Here is a 24,567-nt window from a genome sequence, read left to right on the forward strand (position 1 = left end):
TCCATCATGTGTGGTCTGGCACTCGCACAGGCTGTGCTCTGCTAGAAAATTTCCATATCCACGATATGATGCAGAATCCCAACGGACGCGTTCGGTACCCAAAGTAAGAAAAATTGGAATTCATAACTCGATAATACCTCCGCGGCCCGAGCTGAATTACACCACCATATCCCGGTTTCGAGTCCGGAGACTCGAGTTTCAAGTAGGTTTACGATGTTTTTTTGTCCAGGAACAATTAACCGGTTCCTGATCCATCAAAAGCACCAGTCTCGTTTATAATATCCCCGTGACAAAATATATACCGAAGTTAATAAATCAGTCACCCAAAACTTCGGGTTCACCTTTGCAAATGAATGAGTCATGATTTGGAGATTCAACCCGAGTGTGCGACTTGAATAGAATTTCGGGGCTGCTGACATGGGTATACCTTATTGGACATGTTACTTGGGTACATATTCGGGAAGAAGCCCATGAAGCTAGAAGACTGGAAGCATCCGAAGCCCAGGAACTAAGCGCGTCGAATAAAGAAAGGCTCATCTAGGAGCCGACGTAAACATAGCCTTGTATGATTACTTGTATACCGACCCGAACTGATCTCTGAGATCTAGCCTCCTATATAAAGGCTAAGAGGATCTAGCGGGAGGGAGATATGGAACTCCTATATAAAGGCTAAGAGGATCTAGCGGGAGGGAGATATGGAACCATTGGTGTAACCCTAGATCTATTCTAGTATTACGATGACTTTGCCTCATAATCAATATACCGTCGAACCACCTTGTTTGTTTGACTAGCCGACAGAATCGCGAGCACACCTCATTCCCTAAAACCCTAAGTCCATATTCATGGACATTGCCGAGGTAAACCCTCATTAGGGCCTTTTCTAAATACATCTAAACCATTAGATAGCCCGATCGAAGTTTAGAGTCATAAATGGCTGTGGCGGCTCCTAGGTAGCTAAGTTATACTGTTAACTAATTCCCACGTATGAAACGTGTGCCCAAAATGTTTCAGAGCAGCACACATATGAGGCCCAATGCACGTCCTGTGAAACACCCAATTTCATTAAAAAAATAACCCAACTTCTTATATCCCTAAAAATCCCAAGAACACCCTTAAAATCCCTAAAAAAAAGAGCACCCTTAAAATGACTCTGATCTTTTAATTTTACTCAAACTAGTCGATGGGTTTAGCGTGAGGACTGCGATTTATTAAAATGTCAGTGTTCCGAACCATAGCAAATTCGAATCAGCAAAAAGGACCTATATTTATGGACTCAAGGAGTAACAAACAGAATCTAGTATTACGATTGACGAATCATATGTACAGTGGAGCAGTTTAGGAGATAAGTACACCTGAGCAACTGACACGCAGAGCTGCCGTCTAGCCTGACTAGTGTTTCTTGGCGTGCGCCAAGGACTGGGCGATTTCCTTGGAGAGGCAGTAAGCGAGGGACTGTATGGTGATCATGGGGTTGACGCCAACGGCGGTGGGGAGGAGGCTGCCGTCACAGACGTACAGGCCCTCTGCCTCCCAGCTCTCGCCACTGCCGTCCACGGCGCTGTCCTTGCAGTTGGAGCCCATCCGGCAGCTGCCCATCTGATGCGCGGAGGAGAAGACCCCCCACTTGTCCGTCGTGGAGTGCATGGGGCCCTTCTCGATGCTCACCTCGTCCAGGAACGCCTCCAGGTCCTCGTCGCGCACGCCCTTGCACCGCAGCCGGAGCCCGTCGCTACGGTGCGTGCCCACCTCCGCCGCGCCGGCGGCCACCAGGATGCGCAGGACGCGCCGTAGGCCATTGCGCAGCTCGCGGGTGTCCTCGCGGCTAGGTGTGAAGCGCAGGCGGCCCTCGCAGTCCACCGTCCCCGCGCCGCGGTCGCGAACGAGCGCGAACGCGTGCGCCGTGCGCGCGAACCGGCGCATGCGCTCCTTCATGTCGCGGCCCGACTCCCAGGGCACCATCGCCGCGAAGCCTCCAGGACTCAGCGCCGGCGTCTCAATGATGGTGCGCTCGGTGACGCGATGCATGCTCGTGATGATGCCGCCCTCGTAGGACTTGCCGGTGATCGGCGGCCCCTGCTTGTTCTCCGGGAAATAACCCCACGCCATGGACACTGGGTGGAGGTGCAGGTTCTGGCCGATGTGCCGGTTCCTGAGCCCGCTTCTGTGCAGAAGAGGCGGCGTCATGAGCGCCCCGCAAGCCGAGATCGACACCTTGGCCTCGATGCGCAGCTTCTTGGTGATGCCATTGCTCAGGCACGTCGCCATCAGCCCGGCGCACCTCTTGCTCCGGCCGTTCTTGCCGTTAGTCCTCTCGAGAATGAAGCGTTCTGCCTTGCACCCTGTCAGGACCACCGCGCCGTGCTTGACGGCGTCGACGAGCCACGTCGTGTCGGTGCCGCGCTTGTCGCCGGTGGGGCAGCCAAAATTGCAGCTCCCGCAGTAGTGTCCCTTGGACGAGTTGCGCGGCACGGCATCAACGGGCAGCCCGAGCGCCTCGCACCCGCGGCGCACCACCTTGTTCTGGAACCCTTCCTCCAGGCACCCGTTGGTGACGCCGAGACGGGCGCACACCGCGTCCATGGCCTGCTGGTACCCGGGGCTGGCGAACAGCGGGAGCCCGTGCTCTCGGGACCACTCCTGCAAGACCTCCCCCGGCGTGCGGATGCTTGCCGACCAGTTCACCGCCGAGCCGCCACCCACGGTCGTGCCCGTGAATAACATTGTCGTCACGTTCGACGTGCAGAAGATGCCGCCGTTCTCGAAGAGGCGTTCCATGGACGGGCCCTCGATAGAGCTGTAGTCATCCGCGGTGTAGTAGTCGCCCTTCTCAACGACGACCACCTTGTAACCCGCGGACGCGAGCATCGCCGCAGCGACGCCACCGCCGCAGCCGGACCCGACGATGACGACGTCGCACTCCACCGTGTGATGCGTGTCCGATGAGCCCGGCTTTGCGGCGAGCCCCTTGTCCGCGAGTGACCTGAGCAGGGTGGTATCGTTCAGTGCTCTGGTTTCCACGACGCCACTGTCCAGTGGCCGCGACCGTGCTGGCGCTGGCGCCACTGGTTCTTCTGGCTCTTCCCGCCATTCTTCCACTCTGTACCCAATGGCATTCCAGTGTGGATTCTTTGATTTCTCGTTCACCTGCACGCCGGGCAAACGGGTTTAAAGAGCTTGCTAGTACAGTACAGTCTTCTGCAGAGTGAAGATACAGAGGTTTCGTTCAACCATTTTCAGATATAAATTGCAATTGTGTTGGACTTTCTGTACTTCAGATCAACAATCTTAATTCCACCATTTCATGTGATGGTTTAGACAAACTGCAGTGCTTTGGTGAATAACTGATCACTAAGTTGTTTCCTATGGAAAATTGCAGGAAAGTATTACTACCATATTATAGAATCTATCAAAATTACAAAACCTAAAAAAATATACATATTATAACGTATTCTTTAATAACCATCTAACCATAGGATTTTCACACATCCTAGCAAAAATATTCAAAAAATTAATTGATTGGCAAATGGATGAAACTTCAACTATGTCCAAATCGGTGTCGTTTTAAAGACTGAACGGAGTATAAGGCATAACATTGCCATTTCACCAATCGATTGTAATCTTGACAAGTGTATCATCTGTGTGTCTCATCTTCTTATCCAAACAGTGACACAGCCACATCGGTGTTCCCTTCAGTTATTTATACAAGATCGGTAGATCATTATATAATATATAATACCCAGTACTTTTTCCCTGTAGGCAATAAACATTCTGGTGGTCAAATTTCAGTTTTGACAGACTAGGCCAAATCAGCACAGTCCTGTCTATCCCCAAAGTCCTGAGATTTTTCAGTGTACTATCCTGATGGCAGTCAAACCGTCTTGAATCGACTGTGACCGGAGAAAAGTTGCTATCGGAAGAGCACAGCCATTTCCAGCTTCCAGCAGTGAATGTCTTCACCACGGAAGGAGAAGATGTGATTAGTTTATTCTTTTGATCATGAAAGATGCGTCTAAATACGTGAGAAATATAATTGTGATGGCTGACAAGGATCTTGCCCTTTTCAAGAGGGCGCCTTACGCAATGTCTAACTAATTAACTAGACGGTGACTGCCCGTAGGATATAGTCTCTCCACCCGAAAGAGTGATAGGAACAGCAAGTGTTTTATCAACTCTAAGAAGGTTCTGTCTCTGTCTCTCCGGCCATGTTTCAAAATCAAGACCCACTCCTCGGTTTCAGGCAACACAACAGTTCTTTCCTTGCACAAATGTTTCGACTTGCAAACACAAGTAGTGTGAATGCCGGATTCAGTTAGTAAGCAGAGTAGTAGCAAATCAAACGATTTCTGGCCAGGAATTTAGAGCTCTATGCAGGCAGGCCCCTCTCGCCAATCTGTCCTATTAATTCCAAGTAGTAGGCACGGCGAATTTAGCACCAAGTAGTGGACGCAACCAAGTTGTACTAGGTAACTGGGAGTACTTTCACTTTCAAGCTTAAGGTGGTGTTGGTACAATTCTGCACGTCGTGTACTGCAAGGTTTTTGGCTCCCAGTTTTGCTAGGCTACAAGTTCATGCCTTTTATGGCAAAAATGAAAGCAATAGTAAGTTGATTTCTATACTCAATCTCAGCCCTTTTTTGCTTCAGTTTTTAGCGCAAATGGTGTGGGAAATTCAATTCGGCTCCCGGGCGCGTATGCTCCCTCTACCAAAAAAATCATATTTCCAACTGTCGAAAATATTTAACAAAAAATTCTACATGTATATCTGCATAATATATGTGCGTTCATCAGTTTCCCGAAAAAACAACATTTTTTGTGGTCTATGCAAAAAAGAGAAAATTTATCTTGTGAAAAGCAATATTTTTTGCACTGAAATTTGTCTTTTTTACACACGTCACATAATAAGTCGATTTTTTATGAAACAACTTTGTAAGCGCGTAGCACGTGAAGATGTACGTACAAATTTTTCGTTTCAATTTTTCTGAAGTTTAAAATGTGTGTAACATGCATTTCAAAATAGTGGGAGCATATGCACCCATGTTCCAAAACAACACTCCCAAATGGTGTATTCTTCTACACGTTCCCGACAAATAGAGTACTACTCCCTCCATTCACTAATATATACTACTATAAGATGTTTTAGGTTTTAGTATGTAGCGGCATCTAATTTTATATGTATCTAGTCTACTTTTAATTAATGTGTAGATATAGTGAGTATCTAGTTTACTTTGCGGTGTTTAAAACATCTTATATTTGCAAACAGGGGGAGTATAAGAAACCATGGCCCTGTTGTATATTTTTTACGTTAAAACAAAACATGGCCAGGTGTTTGATTCCCCTGAAGCCTGTACAAAGGGTCCAGAATCACACGACACTGGTCGGAATGGCCGATTTATTGAGAGTCAGTGACCATGATGGCATGTCAGCATGTCAGACCCTTGGCAAACTATAGTAAAATACCAAGAAGCTGTAGAAACACAAGTACCATACCAAGAACAGATGACAAGCAGAGGCTTACCATGGCGTAGAAGACGTAGTGCGAGAGGATCTTGACGAGGGCGAAGACGATCCTGAGCGGGAAGAACCAGCGCGCCCTGTTCCACCGCTGCAGCGCCGCCTCCCGCCGCTCCAGCGGCATGTCGGCGAACCGGCGCAGGGAAGGGAGCTCGCCGGCGGCGCCGGAGAGGCTGAGGGTGCCGCACAGCAGCAGCGTGCCGACCCTCGTGCCCAGCATCCACAGCACCACCCACCCCAGCAGCACCGCCTCCCGGATGCAGCGCGTCACCATCAGTTCGGCAACCTTTTTCGTTGGGAAAAGAAAAAAAGACAAAACAGACGAACGGACTAGACGTCGTCAGCCACCTCGATTCCACGTGAAGGTGAGTACAGAAATCTAGCTGCTGATGCAACGAAAACAAAATGGCAGTGTTTTTTTCTTCTCGATGATTGATGGATGGATTGTTAGAAGTGGTCCGTCCGTCCGTTCGTGAGGTGAGTGAGAGTGAGAGCACAACAGTGCTGGCATGGCTGGAAGATCAATCATCGAGGAGAAGCGGACGGACGGACGAATCTAGTGGTGATTAATTGTGTGAACGCCAGAGAGAAGTACTACTGAGTACATGGTTAAACCAAGGCTAACTGGCCCAGGAACGAGCACGTGATGTGCGGCGCGCGGAGCAGGAGGATAGAAGAGAGATTGGATCACCTCGTCGGGGATGGCGGCGTCGGCGGCGGAGGCGAGGTAGAAGCGCTCGAGGTCCTTGCCGCCGGGCGGGTCGGCGCGTCCGCCGGCGCCGGCGGCCTCCTCGGCCGGCAGCGAGGGGATGAAGGCGCCGCACATGGCACGGAGCGCCTCCATCTGCGTCGGGTGCAGCCCGTGCGTGTACTTGCGGCCGTCCCGCCTCCACCCACACAGCTGCGGGTGCGGCCCCGGGCGGCTCCCCTTCCCCTCCTCCTCCTCCTTCCGCTGGCCGTCGCTGCCCTGCACCGCCATTGCCGCGCCTCACGCAAGATCACTTCTCTGCTGCGTGTACTATGGAGTACTTGTATTCTCTTCTTGGTCTTTGGTTAATTCGTCTGTGGCGACGTGTGGGTTTGTGCGCCAAGGGCGCGCGTGCTTATATAGAACTCTGGGTCCGGCTGGGGCTGGCCTCTGGCTCGACCAGCTGATCTGGTGCACCCGTCCGGTTTGCAACTTGGCGCGCGGGAGACGACGACGAGAAGCAGTAAATAGGGATCGATATATGTCGACGACATGATGTTCATCTTCATCCCCTTCCGTGTGTCTATATCTCCTCATTTAACACGGCACAACAACTGAAGAGAGATAGAGGGATGATGGCCAGCATGGCCCATGGACTCCTCCTGTGTCATGCTAATTTTGACGTCCAGCCTTTGCTACTATTGTGTCGCCACTATCTTCGTCTGCGGATATAAAAATCCTAGGTTTTTTTTACCTTCGAAAATTTTCCTCATCTACTGTTTCGAAAGAGATTTTCGTTGTAAGAGTATCTTTAGCATCCCTTGCATACGGGTCAAATCCATATAATAACCGATTTTGGCCAAAAATAAAGCCAGACTAAGTACGGCAGCCAATATGCAGGCCCATCTGTGTGCAAAGCATGCATGCAGGCACGAGGGTGCCTATGGATGAACCTTGTTCCTAATCTTGTCACTACCGTCATATGGCTGACCAGTGTAGGAGGTGTTATTTCTGAATAAAGCATCGAGGTTTCCACGCAAAAAAAGGTCGCTAAGCCTATAAAATTGTATGCAGGTGTCGACATACACGGCCTCGCAACCCGGAGAAGAGCGGATTCTGGGGCCAAATCGGATGCAGCCTCTTTCCTGTACGGGGCGTTGACGCGAAGTCCATTTCAGCCTGCGCCCGCTCCAAGCTTCTCCGCCGCCACCGTGGGCCGCCGCAGATCCCGGCCGCATTCTTGCTCCCCCCCCTCCCGATTCTAGCCAGTAGAAACACCTTCGTCGCGCCGCTGCCGGTACCCCAACCACGAGAGGCCATTCGTCACCGCAATCGACGCGGTCAGAGCCACCATGGATCCCGCTCGGAGCTTCAATGTGTAAGCGTGGTAGGCACTCTACCCGTCGCCGGTGTACACGAAGCTCCTCGCGCTCGCCCCAATCAAAGTGTCGCACTGAATCGACCGTTGCCGTGAAGGTATGCCAATTTTCGTTCTTTTGATGCATTCATTTGGTCGTTGTGCCACAGATAGCTTGTGGTTTTGCCGATTAGTTTGTAGATGTCGCTGAGACCGTGCACCCTGCTTTTGATGGAGGATTCGTCGTCGTCGAATGACTCGGATTTGGATGAACTATTCGACGATGACATCGAGCAAAGGGTGATCTTGCTCGCTGCGAAGGAGCTTGAGACTAGGATAGAAAGTCGGAAGGCTTTTTCTTCCTCAGAACTGCGATCTTGGCCACAACATGCTAATGCGAGATCACCTCGCCGAAGTACCGACCTATCTGATACCGAATGCATCAATCTCTTTTCAATGAGATCATCAAAACTTGCGAGGCGAAGAAAACAAATTATGTTAAGCGTAAGAGAAATGCAGCCGATTTGCTTTGATTTAGCGCACATCAAAGGATATCCGTGGTGATAAGAGCCCTCGCTTATGGCATTCTGGCCGACTAGGATGATGAGTATCTTCACATTGGCGAAGATACGACCACGTGTCCATTTGTAGGATTTACAAGGTTATGATCTGTATCTACGGTCCGAAGTATCTTTGAGCCCCCACTGAAGAAGATACGGTGAGGTCAACGACGCAAAATGAGGCTCGAGGATGGACTGGATTGCTCGACAACATTGACCGTAGAACTGCCCCAAGGCTTGGCAGGGGATGTATTGCGGCAAGAGTCATGATCCAACAATGGTGCTTGAGCCAGTTGCTTTCGATGAACCATTATTTGTATTCCAAACCATTTTTTATTTGTTTCATTATTTGGATTTGAACTATTGTCGTAATATTGATTGTTCTTGTATTGAGTGATTTTTCAAATTATCAAATTTTAGTATACATTGCAGTCATACTTACATTCATATAAACACTATCACACATATGTGCTGAAATGACGCAAAACACTGTGTTGGGATTTACATTCAGGTTTTGGGAGGGTTGCGCAGATTAGATCCCGCAATAGCAGTATGTTGTTATGTTGTCTCCTTTTGAGAGATCATGTCTACGTGAGCCGTTTTCAGCTGAAAAAAAGTCGTAGCCTACATTCGCTCATATGCGGAATACGGGACATGTTAGAGATGCTCTTTTAACATTGGATAAGATATTCATATGCTATATCCACATGCAGAACCAATCATATATAAGCCCGGGCACGCGTTCAGGCTTTCGACCGGTGGTGCAGCTTATTTTGATCAAAATTTAATAAAAAAATAAATAATTTTTTAACAGGGTTTACAGTATGGTTTAGGCTTGATTAAAATCTTGGATCTGCCACTGCCTATATCGACTTGTTCAGTCTTTCGCGTATAGGATACACCAGATTGGTTATGATCCATATCTCCTATCTTGTCGTTAAAAGAAATCAGTGCTACACTCATGTAGTACTTAAAAATCATATCAGCCGATTTGCAAATAGAGGCTTATATATTTTTATAATACATATATATTATGCTGCTAGCCGATTTTTTAAGAGGCTGACCTCATGGATCCCACAAGAACCCATATTTGGAGACAGTGGAGTACTTTCCGGAGTGATTATTAGTTAGCAAATCCTTGTATTCAAATGTGTGAGCGGGCCATGTTACAGTAAGTCATCATCTGTGACTCTAAACAAAAAAAACCTCAAAAAAAAAGTCATCATCTGTGACTCCGCATTAATTTAGAAGCAAGAATATAAGTTACGCTGACATCTGAAGGTGATATTTTGGACTAGTTTTATTGGAGGGACAGCGCTTACAGCTCCAACCTGAAAATAGGTGGCGAGCGCTGCTAATTGAATGGCAGATAGATGGGTCTTGGTCCACTTGTCGTTGTGATGAGCTGCGCATTAGGTGTTGCGTTTCCGTGTACGGAAGGGCTCTTTGATTCAAAAACATACGCATTTTAAACGACACAATGCCACGGAAATACTACAACGCCACATTATCCACACAACGTTTTTTATCTTACACCAACGCACTTCCACTACAATCACGAGGCAAGACTCCTCCGCAGCCCGGGGCGACTCTGGCGGTGATTCCACTCCAATCGTTGGTTGTTCCGTTTAGGTTTCATGGTTTCTCTGTTCGTCGGCCTCGCAAATTCGCGAACTCCGGGACTTATATAGATGATTTTCGCTCAAAACGAAGGCACATGCATTGGAATCGGGACATCATACGGTCAAGATCCCTATATGGAACGGTCAGGCCTTGTGATCACGCCATGGGGTCCATCTGGGCCTCCTCGTAGCTTCAAAGTCTCTCGGTCTTCGTTTCAGATAAAAACTTTGCCAGAAAAAATTCGAGTTCCTTTTGAGTTCGGGAAGCTTTCTGAAAGTAAAGAAAATATACGCAAATATATGAAATCCTCCAGCGCAGAGTTGCAACCCAAATTATGAAATTTCATGAGAAATCACATGAAACATTAAAATACATGGTGGAAACTCTAATTATGGTGCAAATAAGTTGGAATATTATACACTCCAATATAAGGCGCATAATTTTAGTCAAAAGTAAAAACCCTACTAAGTTTTACCAAATATTTACGGAAAAATATCAACATCTATAATATTGAATGGCCATATTGAGAAAATATATTTTACGGTGAGTCTATTGATATTGATTTAGTATTCTAGATGTTCATATTTTTTTGTATGAAATTGATTAAACATAGAAGATGTTGATTTTGAACTAAACCTACATGCCTTATATGTTGGGACGAAGGGAGTAATAAATTACAAAGTTCATGGATACGTCATCCATGTATCAGATCTCCTCTTTCTATTCCCACAAATAGATGTAAGATTTATGGGAGGGATGGGTTGATAGCCCAACTCAAGAGGGTTAAAAATTGCACATAAAACATGTTTCGCCCCTCCCACCAAAACTTCTGGTCCATCCAGACGAGCCGGGATGCTGGGCGCCAATTGTGCAACTCTCTGATACCCACCGAAAGTTTTCCAGAAGGTCAGGCCATGGCCACCGAAATTTTCCGGTCCTTGAAAATTAGACAAAAACACAAATACTAAAATGGGACACAACTTTAGTATGCATACTCTGAATTTAATGAACTTGGGCTCGTCTTGAAGATAAAAATTAGCTATAGAAGATCATGCATAGAAACATCATATTCCATCCGATGTTTGACCTCTCTATAAAACATGAAGCAGTGAAATCTCGTATATCAACAACACAAGTGCACAACTATTTTTTCATAGGAAATCCATTTGGAACATTAGCAACTTTCGGTCTACGAGGGTACGTCACCGAAACCTTTACCGTTACTGCATTACTCCTATATAGATTTGTCCAACTAGGTTGCGTTAGTTAATTTTTTTTGTTTTCTGCTACAAATCCCCAACAATCCAGACCCCCGTCCCCGCTGCCGATGAAGTCCAGGCCCCCGTCCCCGCTAGCGATGAAAAAGAAGGTAGCGGGAAGCGGCTGTTGGATTAGGACCTATACGAGGAGGAGCCCTACATCGCGTCATCGGAGCCCTACGACACGACCATCATCGACGATCGGTCAGAGATAACTAGAGGTTGGTCTCTTTACTTTCTATTGATTTCGGTCAGCTGTGTTCGCATCTAGTACCTAGGGTTAGGCCATATGGTGCCTAGGGTTATTTCTAGCGCGGATCTGTAATTTCCCCGCATCTGCTCCACTTTTTAGATTTGGGGACTTAAACTCGCTCGGTTAATTTATGCAAGTAATTAAACTTACTTGGTTTATATATGCAAATAACTAAACTCACTCAGTTAATTTATGCAAGTTAGACATGCAAATAATTAAACTCACGCTGTAATTTTTTTAGATTTGGGGATTGTGGTTGTGCCTTTGATGGTTTTTCGCCGATGATGAATTGTTGGGCAATCAAATGATTCATATGTTCAGAGTGGTCTTAGTTAACCATTGGTGTGTAGAAATTCTTTGTATATGATCTTTGGTTGCAACTTTTAACATCCAAATGGGTAAAAACATTGTACTTTATTTAGAAACCAGAGAGTAAACAAAAAAGGAAAACTAGCATGCTACAGCAAGCATGCATATGAAAAACCAAAATCGAAGAAAGATAAATAAAAACATGGTTACAGCAAATATTCAAAGGGATCATGAAGATAAAACTAGAACATGAGTTTAAAATGATTTACTCGATATATTTGAAAGAAGAGGGGGATGCATGGGAATCCCCAAGCTTATGATTGCTGGGCGCGAAGTTGATGAAGGAAATTTATGCGCAACGTTGAGTGAAACCCCAAGAGGAAGGTATGATGAGCACAGCAGGAAGTTTTCTCTCAGTAAGAAACCAAGGTTTATCGACCAGTAGGAGAAAAACATTCTCTCCCAAGGTGTTGCGAACCAACTCGTGGCAGGGCGCACTGCCGGTGTCAGCAGCAACGTGGAGACCTGCACACAAACAACCAAGTACTTTGTCACCAACTTTCAGCGAGGTTGTCAAACTAACTGGTTTTGCTGAAAACAAAGGATTAAACGAACCGTGTGGAAAAAAATTGTTTGCAGAGAACAGAACAGAAAAATGCTATAGAAGATTGCAATTAAAAGAATAAGGACAGGGGTCCACAGTTCACTAGATGCGCCTCCCCAATAAAATAAATATGTTGGGTAAACAAATTACAGATGGGCAATTGACAAACTTAGATTCTACGCTAATGGTTGGTGCAGAATACATGCTATGAAAGTATGCGGGCATTACAACAATATACATAAACCGTAATCCAACTGCATCTATGACTAATAATCCACCTTCAGGATTGCATCCGCGACACCCTCCAGTATTAAGTTGCAAGCAACGGACTATCGCTTTAAGCAATGTATGTAAAGTAAACGATGAAACTACCCTTGAATAGAACACCGTTGTTTTCTCTCTAGTAGCAACAACACATCTACAACCGTAGAGAACAAGGTCACTTTCCATGGTTAAATAGAGGCATGAACCCACTATCGAGTATAAATACTCCTTCTTGGAGTCGCTAGCATCTACTTGGCCAGAGCATCTACTAGAAACGGAGAGCATGCAAGATCATAATAACATAATACATAATCTCAACCAAAGCAATCTCTCTATAAATCGGATCCACATCAAACCAACATTTAGCAATTACAAATAGATGATCTTGATCATGTTAGGCAGCTCACAAGATCTATACATGAAGCACAACAAGAAGAGGACAGCCATCTAGCTACTGATATGGACCCATGGTCCCGTGGAGGACTACTCACGCATCACATCGGATGAAGACATGTCGATGTAGAGGCCTCCGGCGGTGATTTCCCTCTCCGGCAGGGCGCCGGGATGGACTACAAAACCCTCCCGAACTAGGGCTTCGGTTGACGGTGGCGTCGGAACTTTTCGTGGATGGAGGCTCTCGTCTCTGGGATTTTCCTGATACGAGGAATAAATAGGCGGAAGGGCGGAGCAAACGAGGCGACGAGGCGCCAGTACATGGGCCAGGCGCGGCCAAGGGTGGGGCCACGCCTGCCCTATGTACTGCCACGTGGCAGCTCTCCTGCGCGTGTCCTTCTGGCTCCGTCTTCGTCCCGGAAAAATAAGACTTTGGGATTTTGTTTCATCCAATTCCGAGGAACTTTCATGTACAATTTTTCTGAAACACAAAAACAGCAGAAAACAGGAACTGGCACTGCGGCACTGTGTTAATAGGTTAGTCCCAGAAAATACTAAAAAGTGTGGAAAAGTGCACATAAAACATATAAGAATTGTAACAAAACAAGCATGGAGCATCAAAAATTATAGATACGTTTGGGACGTATCAATGATCTTACTACTTCTGGTCCCCTACTTCTTCCTCGTCATATCATGTTACTCATCTCAAACAAAGAAATATTTTTATCTCCATGATACTCCAATACCTACAAAATTATTAGTTCTCCAAACAAATAATATAGTAATTTCTACCAAGATGGGAACTATAGGAATAATTGGGAAACCATTTTATTCAAGAGTCTAACATATATAAAGAAAGGAAACACTCTTTTTTATTATGTTTTACTGTAGAAAGAGTTGTAATGATATAGACTTTGCAATGGTTCCATTGGCATGAACAACACATGCTCATGGTCGACCCCAATTTTTTCATTGCTCATCCTTCTCATTTACTCTTCCATACTTTATTTTTCCTTTTATTAAAACTTATAAAGTCATTAATATGTAATAAGAAGTAAAGCTATTTAATAATTACATAAAGGTGTGCTCAAATTAAAAGTTACTTGAAAGCATATGGAGCACATCACAAGATTTGAAAGCATTAACTTTTAAATCTCACTCTCTTCCTATGCATTGGTATTTTATATATGAATAAATAAAAGCAACTAAATGATAGCCAATGAATATAATGACCAGTAGCTTGCATCTTAAATAACATGAAAACATAAAGCGGGCGCTTATCTCTTCCTCTTTCATAATATTTGCAAGCATCAAGAGTAAACTCAACAACATAATTGTGAATAGAATCACCACATAAAGACAAATCATCTAATGAGCTTATGGTATCATCTATTTCTTTTAAATAATCATGATCCTCCCATAAATTAGACAAACTTATATCACATTGAGGATCATCATCAATATTATAAGAAGGGGTGTTCATAGGAGTTTGTGTGTTACCATTGTTGGGAGTTAGAGATGGGTAGCTACTCCATTCTTCCACCTCTTGTTCTTCTTCATGCTCTTTTTGGGGTTGCGTGGGCATCCCCAAGCTTATGTTTTTATCATTCTCTTCCTCCTTCTTTCGTTCTTCTTTGTATTCCTCTCGGGGTTGCATGGACATCCACAATCTTATGTTTTCCTCTTCTTCTTCCTGCAAAAAATAGTGCTCTCTTGGGCAGCCATGCCCCTCTTTTTAAAGTCAAAAACATAGATATTTTCATGGTAGTTTGTTATACAACAATTAATGATACCTATGAGCGATTTTGAGAACTAAAAGATATAGAGCCAGTTTCATGTTCGCAAATGAAGGTGTATAATTCACATGCTGCCATATAAGTAACACATTGCTCAACTTGTTCCATCCCTAAATGAGCATAATCGCAACTATGCTGAGATGCAATAACATATTATTTATGGGAGACCTTCCAAGCACAATTCTAATCTCATGCCTTCTTTCGATTCTCTATATTTCTTAGCAATCTCAGCACATTCAAGTACATAAGCAAAGTGTCATTAATATTCATACTTGTGCTCATAACAGGAGTATTTTTTTTGGTATTTTCCATTTTCTAAAATAAAGGTACTAAAAGTAAACTAGCAATACAAGCAAGAATAGAAGCCTAGCCCTACGCTCTCGTGCGACGACGCCAGAAAAGTATCTTAATAACCCTAAGTGCAGGGATCACCGCAGTACAATTCGATAAGTATTTGAGTGTCGAACAAATTGAAAGGAGACTTTATGCAGTAGCATCCTATGTATATATATATGTGCAAGCAGTGCGGTGAGCTATCTAGTGAAATCCCACGCTGGCCAATCAGCAATACATGGAACTACGGTTTCACGGACAGCTGCCGGTATAGCGGATTCCAAGGACAATGCATATCCTCTCGTGTCAGCCGGAATAATTTGGATGAATTACCCAGATTCGTTTGCATGCAGGACGCGTAGGTATAGTTTTCACTGCTTACATGTAGTAAACACCTGACAATATCAGTTTGTAAGACTACTCATAGTGGGGAGTAACATAAGTAGAAACATCAACAACATGGAATACCAACTAAGTATTTGATGACATGACATGTCATTAATTGAGGAAAGAGAGAGTAGTGGTAACTAGCTATGTTACCATCACATCACACATTTCAAGAAAGAATGGGTCTACCAAATAATTAATATGTAGTATGATATTATATGTTACTACTGTTGATACTCGTTTTGGACCGATGGCTAATCAAGAACATAATTCGGTGTTCAGCGTGACATATATATTGCTCAATTAGGAGACACCATGTCCACCATTCCAAGTTGTGCCATGATCCGGCTTGATAGCCGATTATGCTAGAGTCAGAGGTGATCTCAAGGATCGATATATGAAGGCTTCCACTAGAGCACCTTTAACATGACCTCAAACGAAGAAGTGATATAAACGAAAGTTGTGCGTCTCGTCGAAACAAGCAACTTTGGTTTTTGAGTCATCGCGATCCGAGTTAGTATGCAATTTGTGGAGCTAAAATACTGGTGGAACTCAAATTACCCGAGGTAGGGCGCCCGACCATAGAGGCCTCTAGGGTAAGGCGCGAGTAAATTGGAAAAGAGACGAAAACGTCAAAATTGATATATTTTCTTGCGACCTTGACGAGACGCTCAAGATGAACTCGGATGGAAAAGTGGTCAACATGAAAGTTCTTCGCTTTTTCGAGACGAACAACTTTGTTGTTTACGAGATTTTCATTTGAGGTCGTTTACTGCCTCGAAAAGAGCCCGCAATGTGCAGATACGTTTTTGACCGAACAGTTATAGAAAGTTCGGACCAAACCATCCGAATTGGACCCAATCTAGGGTTTTGGACGTGAATCCAACCCTTCATCTTGCACGGAAAGTCCAGCCGCCCTTTATATACATGAGGGGTGACGGCCGATTGAACCAACACCAATCGAACAAACACATAAACTACTTTTTCGTGTTCATCTACTTTTATCTCTCTTCCCTTGTATCTTTCTTCTCGTTCTTCGTTGTTCTTCAGGATTGGAGGCTGCGAATCCACGAGGTCCTAGGAGAGGTAAGGCCGACCTAGGGCAGCCCATAGCCGCCGCAAGCCCTGACGGGGTCCCTCCCGGGCGAGCAGGGTTTCGGGTCTCAAAAGAGCCCGCCGGACTGTCTTGCGTACCGCGCTTCCGGCGAGCCTCCCTCGGCGCGTGCTTCCGCGCATCGCGCTCGGCGTCGAGGGTACACGGTGATGTGTTCGTGTGCGAACACACTTTTTGGCGACTCCGCTGGGGATGAAGCTTCGAACGGTCTCCAGCCCGTTCTTGCTACGAAAAGATCGTCATCAAGAGGCTGTAATCTACAACGGTATCATGAATCCCCGATCTCCTTATGTAGATGCAAACAACTCTTATATTGATGTTGCTAGATCCTCTGATATCTATACTGTATCGGCTAACCAATGATTTTACTATGTGCAAAAGCGGATGCGAAATAATATCCATACTCTTAGCAACTTGCAACATGTAAATTCGAGTTCTCATGCATCGGCATCCCCAGAAGTTCATATGCCGATGAACAACATGATGACTTCAGTTAATCAATATGAAACACCCAATGTTAAAAATTTCAGTAGCTTGCAAGATAGTGTTTTATCGTTTTATTCATCGGTAGATAGTTCAGAATATATTGTTTCACCTGCATACATGCCGATGGATAGGGAAATTGGACATGCTACTACTAGCTATTTGGCCAATTACCCTGAACCGTCATATGATGCACCTTATGTTACTAACTTTTCAGCACCATATGCAACTGGAGATATCCATAATTCGGCTCCACACCATTGATAACCCACAAGTATAGGGGATCGCAACAGTCTTCGAGGGAAGTAAAACCCAAATTTATTGATTCGACACAAGGGGAGGTAAAGAATACTTATAAGCCTTAACAACTGAGTTGTCAATTCAGCTGCACCTGGAAAAGCACTAGTAACAGGGGTGATGTGAAAGTAGCAGTGATATGAGAGCAATAGTAACAGTAACACAGCAGCAGTAATAGTAATATGAGAGCAATGGCACCAGAAAATAGTTGATACTACTTCCAATGACATGTAGAACGAGTATATGATGATGAAAGATGGACCGGGGTTCCCAGCTATCTACACTAGTGGTAACTCTCCAATAACAAGTGTTGGGTGAGCAAATTACAGTTGGGCAATTGATAGTATTGAAATAGCATTAAGACAGAACATCAAGATCATTAATCATGTAGGTATGTTTTCCATATATAGTCATACGTGCTCGCAATGAGAAACTTGTACAACATCTTTTGTCCTACCAGCCGGTGGCAGCCGGGCCTCTAGGGAATCTACTGGAAATTAAGGTACTCCTTTTAATAGAGCACCGGAGCAAAGCATTAACACTCCGTGAAAACATGTGATCCTCATATCTAAGCCTTCCCCTCCAGTTGTCCCAATTTCTATCACTTTGGGGCCTTTGGTTCCGGACATAGTCATGTGCATACAATTTGTAGATACAATCTAAGCAATAAGTATAGAGCTTAAATCTAAGATCATGCCACTCGGGCCCTAGTGACAAGCATTAAGCATAACAAGATTGCAGCAACAATAACTTCATAAACTTTGTAGATAGACAATCATAATGTAACAATCCATCGGATCCCGACAAACACAACACCGATTACATCAGATGAATCACAATCATGTAAGGTGATACGTCTCCGACGTATCGATAATTTCTTATGTTCCATGCCACATTATTGATGATATCTACATGTTTTATGCATTCTTTATGTCATATTTATGCGTTTTCCGGAACTAACCTATTGACGAGATGCCGAAGGGCCAGTTGTTGTTTTCTGCTGTTTTTGGTTTCAGAAATCCTAGTAAGGAAATATTCTCGGAATCGGACAAAATCAACGCCCAGCATCCTATTTTTCCACGAAGCATCCAGAACACCCGAGAGCCACCGGAGGGAGCCACGGTGGGCCCAGATGATAGGGCGGCGCGGCCAGGGCCTGGGCCGCGCCCCCCTATTGTGTCACCGCCTCGTCGCCCCTCCGACTCCGCCTCTTCGCCTATTTAAGGGTCCCTGACCTAAAACTTCGATACGGAAAAGCCACGATACGAGAAACCTTCCAGAGCCGCCGCCATCGCGAAGCCAAGATCTGGGGACAGGAGTCTCTGTTCCGGCACGCCGCCGGGACGGGGAAGTGCCCCCGGAAGGCTCCTCCATCGACACCAACGCCATCTTCATCAACGCTGTTGTCTCCCATGAGGAGGGAGTAGTTCTCCATCGAGGCTAAGGGGCAGTACCGGTAGCTATGTGGTTCATATCTCTCCTATGTACTTCAATACAATAATCTCATGAGCTGCCTTACATGATTGAGATTCATATGATGATGCTTGTAATCTAGATGTCATTATGCTAGTCAAGTGGGTTTTACTTATGTGATCTCCGGAGACTCCTTGTCCCACGTGTGTAAAGGTGACAGTGTGTGCACCGTGTGGGTCTCTTAGGCTATATTTCACAGAATACTTATTCACTGTTATGAATGGCATAGTGAAGTGCTTATTTATATCCCTTTATGATTGCAATGTGTTTTGTATCACAATTTATCGTGTGCTACTCTAGTGATGTTATTAAAGTAGTTTATTCCTCCTGCACGGTGTAATGGTGACGAGTGTGTGCATCGTGTAGTACTTGGCGTAGGCTATGATTGTGATCTCTTGTAGATTATGAAGTTAACTATTGCTATGATGGTATTGATGTGATCTATGCCTCCTTTCGTAGCGTGAAGGTGACGAGTGTGCATGCTATGTTAGTACTTGGTTTGGTTATGTTGATCTGTCGTGCACTCTAAGGTTATTTAAACATGAACATCGAATATTGTGGAGCTTGTTAACTCCGGCATTGAGGGTTCGTGTAATCCTGCACGATTAGTGGTGTTCATCATCCAACAAGAGAGTGTAGAGTCTACCATCTATCTATTTATTCTGTTATGTGATCAATGTTGAGAGTGTCCACTAGTGAAAGTATGATCCCTAGGCCTTGTTCCTAAATATCGCTATCGCTGCTTGTTTACTTGTTTTACTGCATCTGTACTTCCTGCAATATTACCACCATCAACCACACGCCGGCAAGCACTTTTACAGGCGCCGTTACTACTCGCTTATATATATTCATACCACCTGTATTTCACTATCTCTTCGCTGAACTAGTGCACCTATTAGGTGTGTTGGGGACACAAGAGACTTCTTGCTTTGTGGTTGCGGGGTTGCATGAGAGGGATATCTTTGACCTCTTCCTCCCCGAGTTCGATAAACCTTGGGTGATCCACTTAAGGGAAACTTGCTGCTGTTCTACAAACCTCTGCTCTTGGAGGCCCAACACTCGTCTACAAGAATAGAAGCACCCGTAGACATCAAGCACTTTTCTGGCGCCGTTGCCGGGGAGGAAAGGTAAACGGCACTCACACACCGGACCCCGGCAACGAAGCACTTTTCGGGCGCCGTTGCCGGGGAGGAAAGGTAAAAGGCACTCATACTCCGGTCCCAGGTAAAGTACTTTTCTGTTACCGTTGTGTGTGTGCTCGAAGCTATTTCCTTTAGATCCTGCAATTGCATCTTTTTGTTTCTTGTTTACACTAGTTTGGCATAATGGACAACAATGAGCTTCTTATTCTATTTCCTGATTTAAGACATGGATGGTTTGATGCGAAAATTAAAAAACCTATGGAATCTTATTTGCATGCTAGTAGTAATATTAGTATGAACGCTTTGAACACCATTGTTGATAATGATATGGAAAATTCTAAGCTTGGGGAGGTCGGTTTTGATGAAAATGATCTCTTTAGCCCTCCGGGTATTGAGGAGAAAGTTTATGTTGATTATGATATGCCTCCCATATATGATGATTATAATGATAGTGGTCTTTTGGTGCCACCTATTATGGAGAGTAAATTTTATTATGATTATACTATGCCTCCTACACTTGATGAGATTAATAATGATAGCTACTTTGTTGAATTTGCTCCCGCTACAATTAATAAGAATGACTATGCTTATGTTGGGAGTAATAATAATTTTATGCATGAGACTCATGATAAGAATGTTCATTTGATAGTTATATTGTTGAGTTTGCTCATGATGCTACTGAAAGTTATTATGAGAGAGGAAAATATGGTTGTAGAAATTTTCATGTTACTAAAACACCTCTCTATATGCTGAAATTTTTGAAGTTACACTTGTTTTATCTTTCTATGCTTGTTGCATCATGCTTCATGAATTTGTTTATTTACAAGATTCCTTTTCATAGGAAGCATGTTAGGCTTAAATGTGTTTTTAATTTGCCTCTTGATCCTCTCTTTTTCTTCAAATACTATCTCTTGCGAGTGCATCATTAAAACTGCTGAGCCCATCTTAATGGCTATAAAGAAAGAACTTCTTGGGAGATAACCCATGTGTTTATTTTACTACACTAATTTTGTTTTTTATTTTGAGTCTTGGAAGTTGTTACTACTGTAGCAACCTCTCCTTATCTTATTTTATTGCATTTGTTGTGCCATGTAAAGTCTTTGATAGTAAGGTTCATACTAGATTTGGATTACTGCGCAGAAACAGATTTCTGTCTGTCACGAATTTGGGCAGTGCTTTCTGTAGGTAACTCAGAAAAATCTGCCAATTTACGTGCGTGATCCTCAGATATGTACGCAACTTTCATTCAATTTGAGCATTTTCATTTGAGCAAGTCTGGTGCCTCAATAAAATTCGTCTTTACGGACTGTTCTGTTTTGACAGATTCTGCCTTTTATTTCGCATTGCTTCTTTTGCTATATTGGATGAATTTCTTTGTTCCATTACCTTCCAGTAGCTTTGTGCAATGTCCAGAAGTGTTAAGAATGATTGTGTCATCTCTGAATATGTGAATTTTTGATTATGCACTAACCCTCTAATGAGTTTGTTTCGAGTTTGGTGTGGAGGAAGTTTTCAAGGGTCAAGAGATGAGGATGATACAATATGATCAAGAAGAGTGAAAAGTCTAAGCTTGGGGATGCCCCCGTGGTTCATCCCTGGATATTTTAAGAAGACTCAAGCATCTAAGCTTGGGGATGCCCAAGGCATCCCTTCTTCATCGACAAATTATCAGGTTTCTTCTCTTGAAACTATATTTTTATTCGGTCACATCTTATGTACTTTACTTGGAGCGTCTGTTTGTTTTTGTTTTTGTTTGAATAAAATATGATCCATCATGCTTGTGTGGGAGAGAGACACGCTCCGCTAGTTCATATGAACACATGTGTTCTTAGCTCATAATGTTCATGGCGAAGGTTGAACTGCTTCGTTAATTGTTATATGGTTGGAAACGGGAAATTCTACATGTGGTAATTGATAAAATGTCTTGGATAATTTGATACTTGGCAATTGTTGTGCTCATGTTTAAGCTCTTGCATCATATACTTTGCACCCATTAATGAAGAAATACATAGAGCTTGCTAAAATTTGCTTTGCATAATTGGTCTCTCTAAGGTCTAGATAATTTCTAGTATTGGTTTGAACAACAAGGAAGACGGTGTAGAGTCTTATAATGTTTACAATATGTCTTTTATGTGAGTTTTGCTGCACCAGTTCATCCTTGTGTTTGTTTCAAACAACCTTGCTAGCCTAGCCTTGTATTGAGAGGAATTCTTCTCGTGCATCCAAATCCTTGAGCCAAAAACTATGCCATTTGTGTCCACCATACCTACCTACCACATGGTATTTCTCCGCCATTCCAAAGTACATTACTTGAGTGCTACCTTTAAAATTTCTATTATTTGCCTTTGCAATATATAGCTCATGGGACAAAATAGCCTTAAAGACTATCGTGGTGAAGAATATGTACTTATGTGTCTTATTTCTTAATAAGTTGCTTGTTGAGCGGTAACCATGTTTTCTGGGGACGCCATCAACTCTTTTACCTTTGTTGAATATCATGTGAGTTGCTATGCATGTTCGTCTTGTCCGAAGTAAGGGCGGTTCTCACAATTAAATGGTTTGAGTATGCATACTTGTTAGAGAAGAACATTGGGCCGCTAACTAAAGCCATGATTCATGGTGGAAGTTTCGAGTGTGGACAACTAATCCTCAATCTCTTATGAGAATATTAATTGTTGTTGAATGCTTATGCATTAAAGAGGAGTCCATTATCAGTTGTCTATGTTGTCCCGGTATGGATGTCTAAGTTGAGAATAATCAAAAGCGAGAAATCCAATGCGAGCTTTCTCCTTAGACCTTTGTACAGGCGGCATAGAGGTACCCCTTTGTGACACTTGGTTGAAACATATGCTATGCAATGATAATCCGTGTTAATCCAAGCTAATTAGGACAAGGTGCAAGCACTATTAGTATACTATGCATGAGGCTTGCAACTTATAAGATGTCTTATACATAACACATATGCTTTATTACTACCGTTGACAAAATTGTTTCTTGTTTTCAAAATGAAAAGCTCTAGCACAAATATAGTAATCAATGCTTCCCTCTGCGAAGGGCCTTTCTTTTACTTTATTGTTTAGTCAGTTCACCTATCTCTCTCCACCTCAAGAAGCAAACACTTGTGTGAACTGTGCATTGATTCCTACATACTTGCATATTGCACTTGTTATATTACTTTACATTGACAATATCCATGAGATATACATGTTATAAGTTGAAAGCAACCGCTGAAACTTAATCTTCCTTTGTGTTGCTTCAATACCTTTACTATGAATTTATTGCTTTATGAGTTAACTCTTATGCAAGACTTATTGATGCTTGTCTTGAAAGTACTATTCATGAAAAGTCTTTGCTTTATGATTCAGTTGTTTACTCATGTCATTACCATTGTTTTGATCGCTGCATTCATTACATGTGTTTATAATAGTATGATCAAGGTTATGATGGCATGTCACTCCAGAAATTATCTTTGTTATCGTTTATCTGCTCGGGACGAGCAGAAACTAAGCTTGGGGATGCTGATACGTCTCCGACGTATCGATAATTTCTTATGTTCCATGCCACATTATTGATGATATCTACATGTTTTATGCATACTTTATGTCATATTTATGCGTTTTCCGAAACTAACCTATTGACGAGATGCCGAAGGGCCAGTTGCTGTTTTACTGCTGTTTTTGGTTTCGAGAAATCCTAGTAAGGAAATATTCTCGGAATCGGACGAAATCAACGCCCATCATCCTATTTTTCCACGAAGCTTCCAGAACACCCGAGAGCCACCAGAGGGGAGCCCTGGTGGGCCCAGATGATAGGGCGGCGCGGCCAGGGCCTGGGCTGCGCCCCCCTATTGTGTGACCGCCTCGTCGCCCCTCCGACTCCGCCTCTTCGCCTATTTAAGGGTCCCTGACCTAAAACTTCGATACGGAAAAGCCACGGTACGAGAAACCTTCCAGAGCCGCCACCATCGCGAAGCCAAGATCTGGGGGACAGGGGTCTCTGTTCCGGCACGCCGCCGGGACGGGGAAGTGCCCCCGGAAGGCTCCTCCATCGACACCAACGCCATCTTCATCAACGCTGTTGTCTCCCATGAGGAGGGAGTAGTTCTCCATCGAGGCTAAGGGGCTGTACCGGTAGCTATGTGGTTCACCTCTCTCCTATGTACTTCAATACAATAATCTCATGAGCTGCCTTACATGATTGAGATTCATATGATGATGCTTGTAATCTAGATGTCATTATGCTAGTCAAGTGGGTTTTACTTATGTGATCTCCGGAGACTCCTTGTCCCACGTGTGTAAAGGTGACGAGTGTGTGCACCGTGTGGGTCTCTTAGGCTATATTTCACGGAATACTTATTCACTGTTATGAATGGCATAGTGAAGTGCTTATTTATATCCCTTTATGATTGCAATGTGTTTTGTATCACAATTTATCCGTGTGCTACTCTAGTGATGTTATTAAAGTAGTTTATTCCTCCTGCACGGTGTAATGGTGACGAGTGTGTGCATCGTGTAGTACTTGGCGTAGGCTATGATTGTGATCTCTTGTAGATTATGAAGTTAACTATTGCTATGATGGTATTGATGTGATCTATGCCTCCTTTCGTAGTGTGAAGGTGACGAGTGTGCATGCTATGTTAGTACTTGGTTTGGTTATGTTGATCTGTCGTGCACTCTAAGGTTATTTAAACATGAACATCGAATATTGTGGAGCTTGTTAAC

At 44.0% G+C, this 24,567-nt stretch overlaps 1 protein-coding gene across 1 annotated transcript; it reads right to left on the minus strand.

The window, feature by feature from the left end:
• Positions 1–1,245: 1,245 nt before the first annotated feature.
• LOC124705542 (long-chain-alcohol oxidase FAO2-like) lies at positions 1,246–6,562 on the minus strand. Its single transcript, XM_047237243.1, has 3 exons — positions 6,203–6,562; positions 5,516–5,797; positions 1,246–3,144 (listed from the first exon to the last, which is right to left on the minus strand). The coding sequence occupies exons 1-3, from the start codon at positions 6,488–6,490 to the stop codon at positions 1,390–1,392; spliced, it is 2,325 nt and encodes a 774-aa protein (XP_047093199.1). The 5' UTR covers positions 6,491–6,562; the 3' UTR covers positions 1,246–1,389.
• Positions 6,563–24,567: the final 18,005 nt, after the last annotated feature.

This window comes from Lolium rigidum, chromosome 4 (genome assembly GCF_022539505.1).
Source record: "Lolium rigidum isolate FL_2022 chromosome 4, APGP_CSIRO_Lrig_0.1, whole genome shotgun sequence".
In the NCBI taxonomy this organism is placed as follows: domain Eukaryota; kingdom Viridiplantae; phylum Streptophyta; class Magnoliopsida; order Poales; family Poaceae; genus Lolium; species Lolium rigidum.

Coding starts and splice junctions, on each gene's coding strand:
- LOC124705542 (XM_047237243.1), bottom strand. CDS start 6,490: ATGGCGGTGCAGGGCAGCGACGGCCAGCGGAAGGAGGAGGAGGAGGGG. Junction 5,798..6,202: donor ACGCCGCCATCCCCGACGAG/GTGATCCAATCT, acceptor CCAACGAAAAAG/GTTGCCGAACTGATGGTGAC. Junction 3,145..5,515: donor ACTACGTCTTCTACGCCATG/GTAAGCCTCTGC, acceptor CCCGGCGTGCAG/GTGAACGAGAAATCAAAGAA.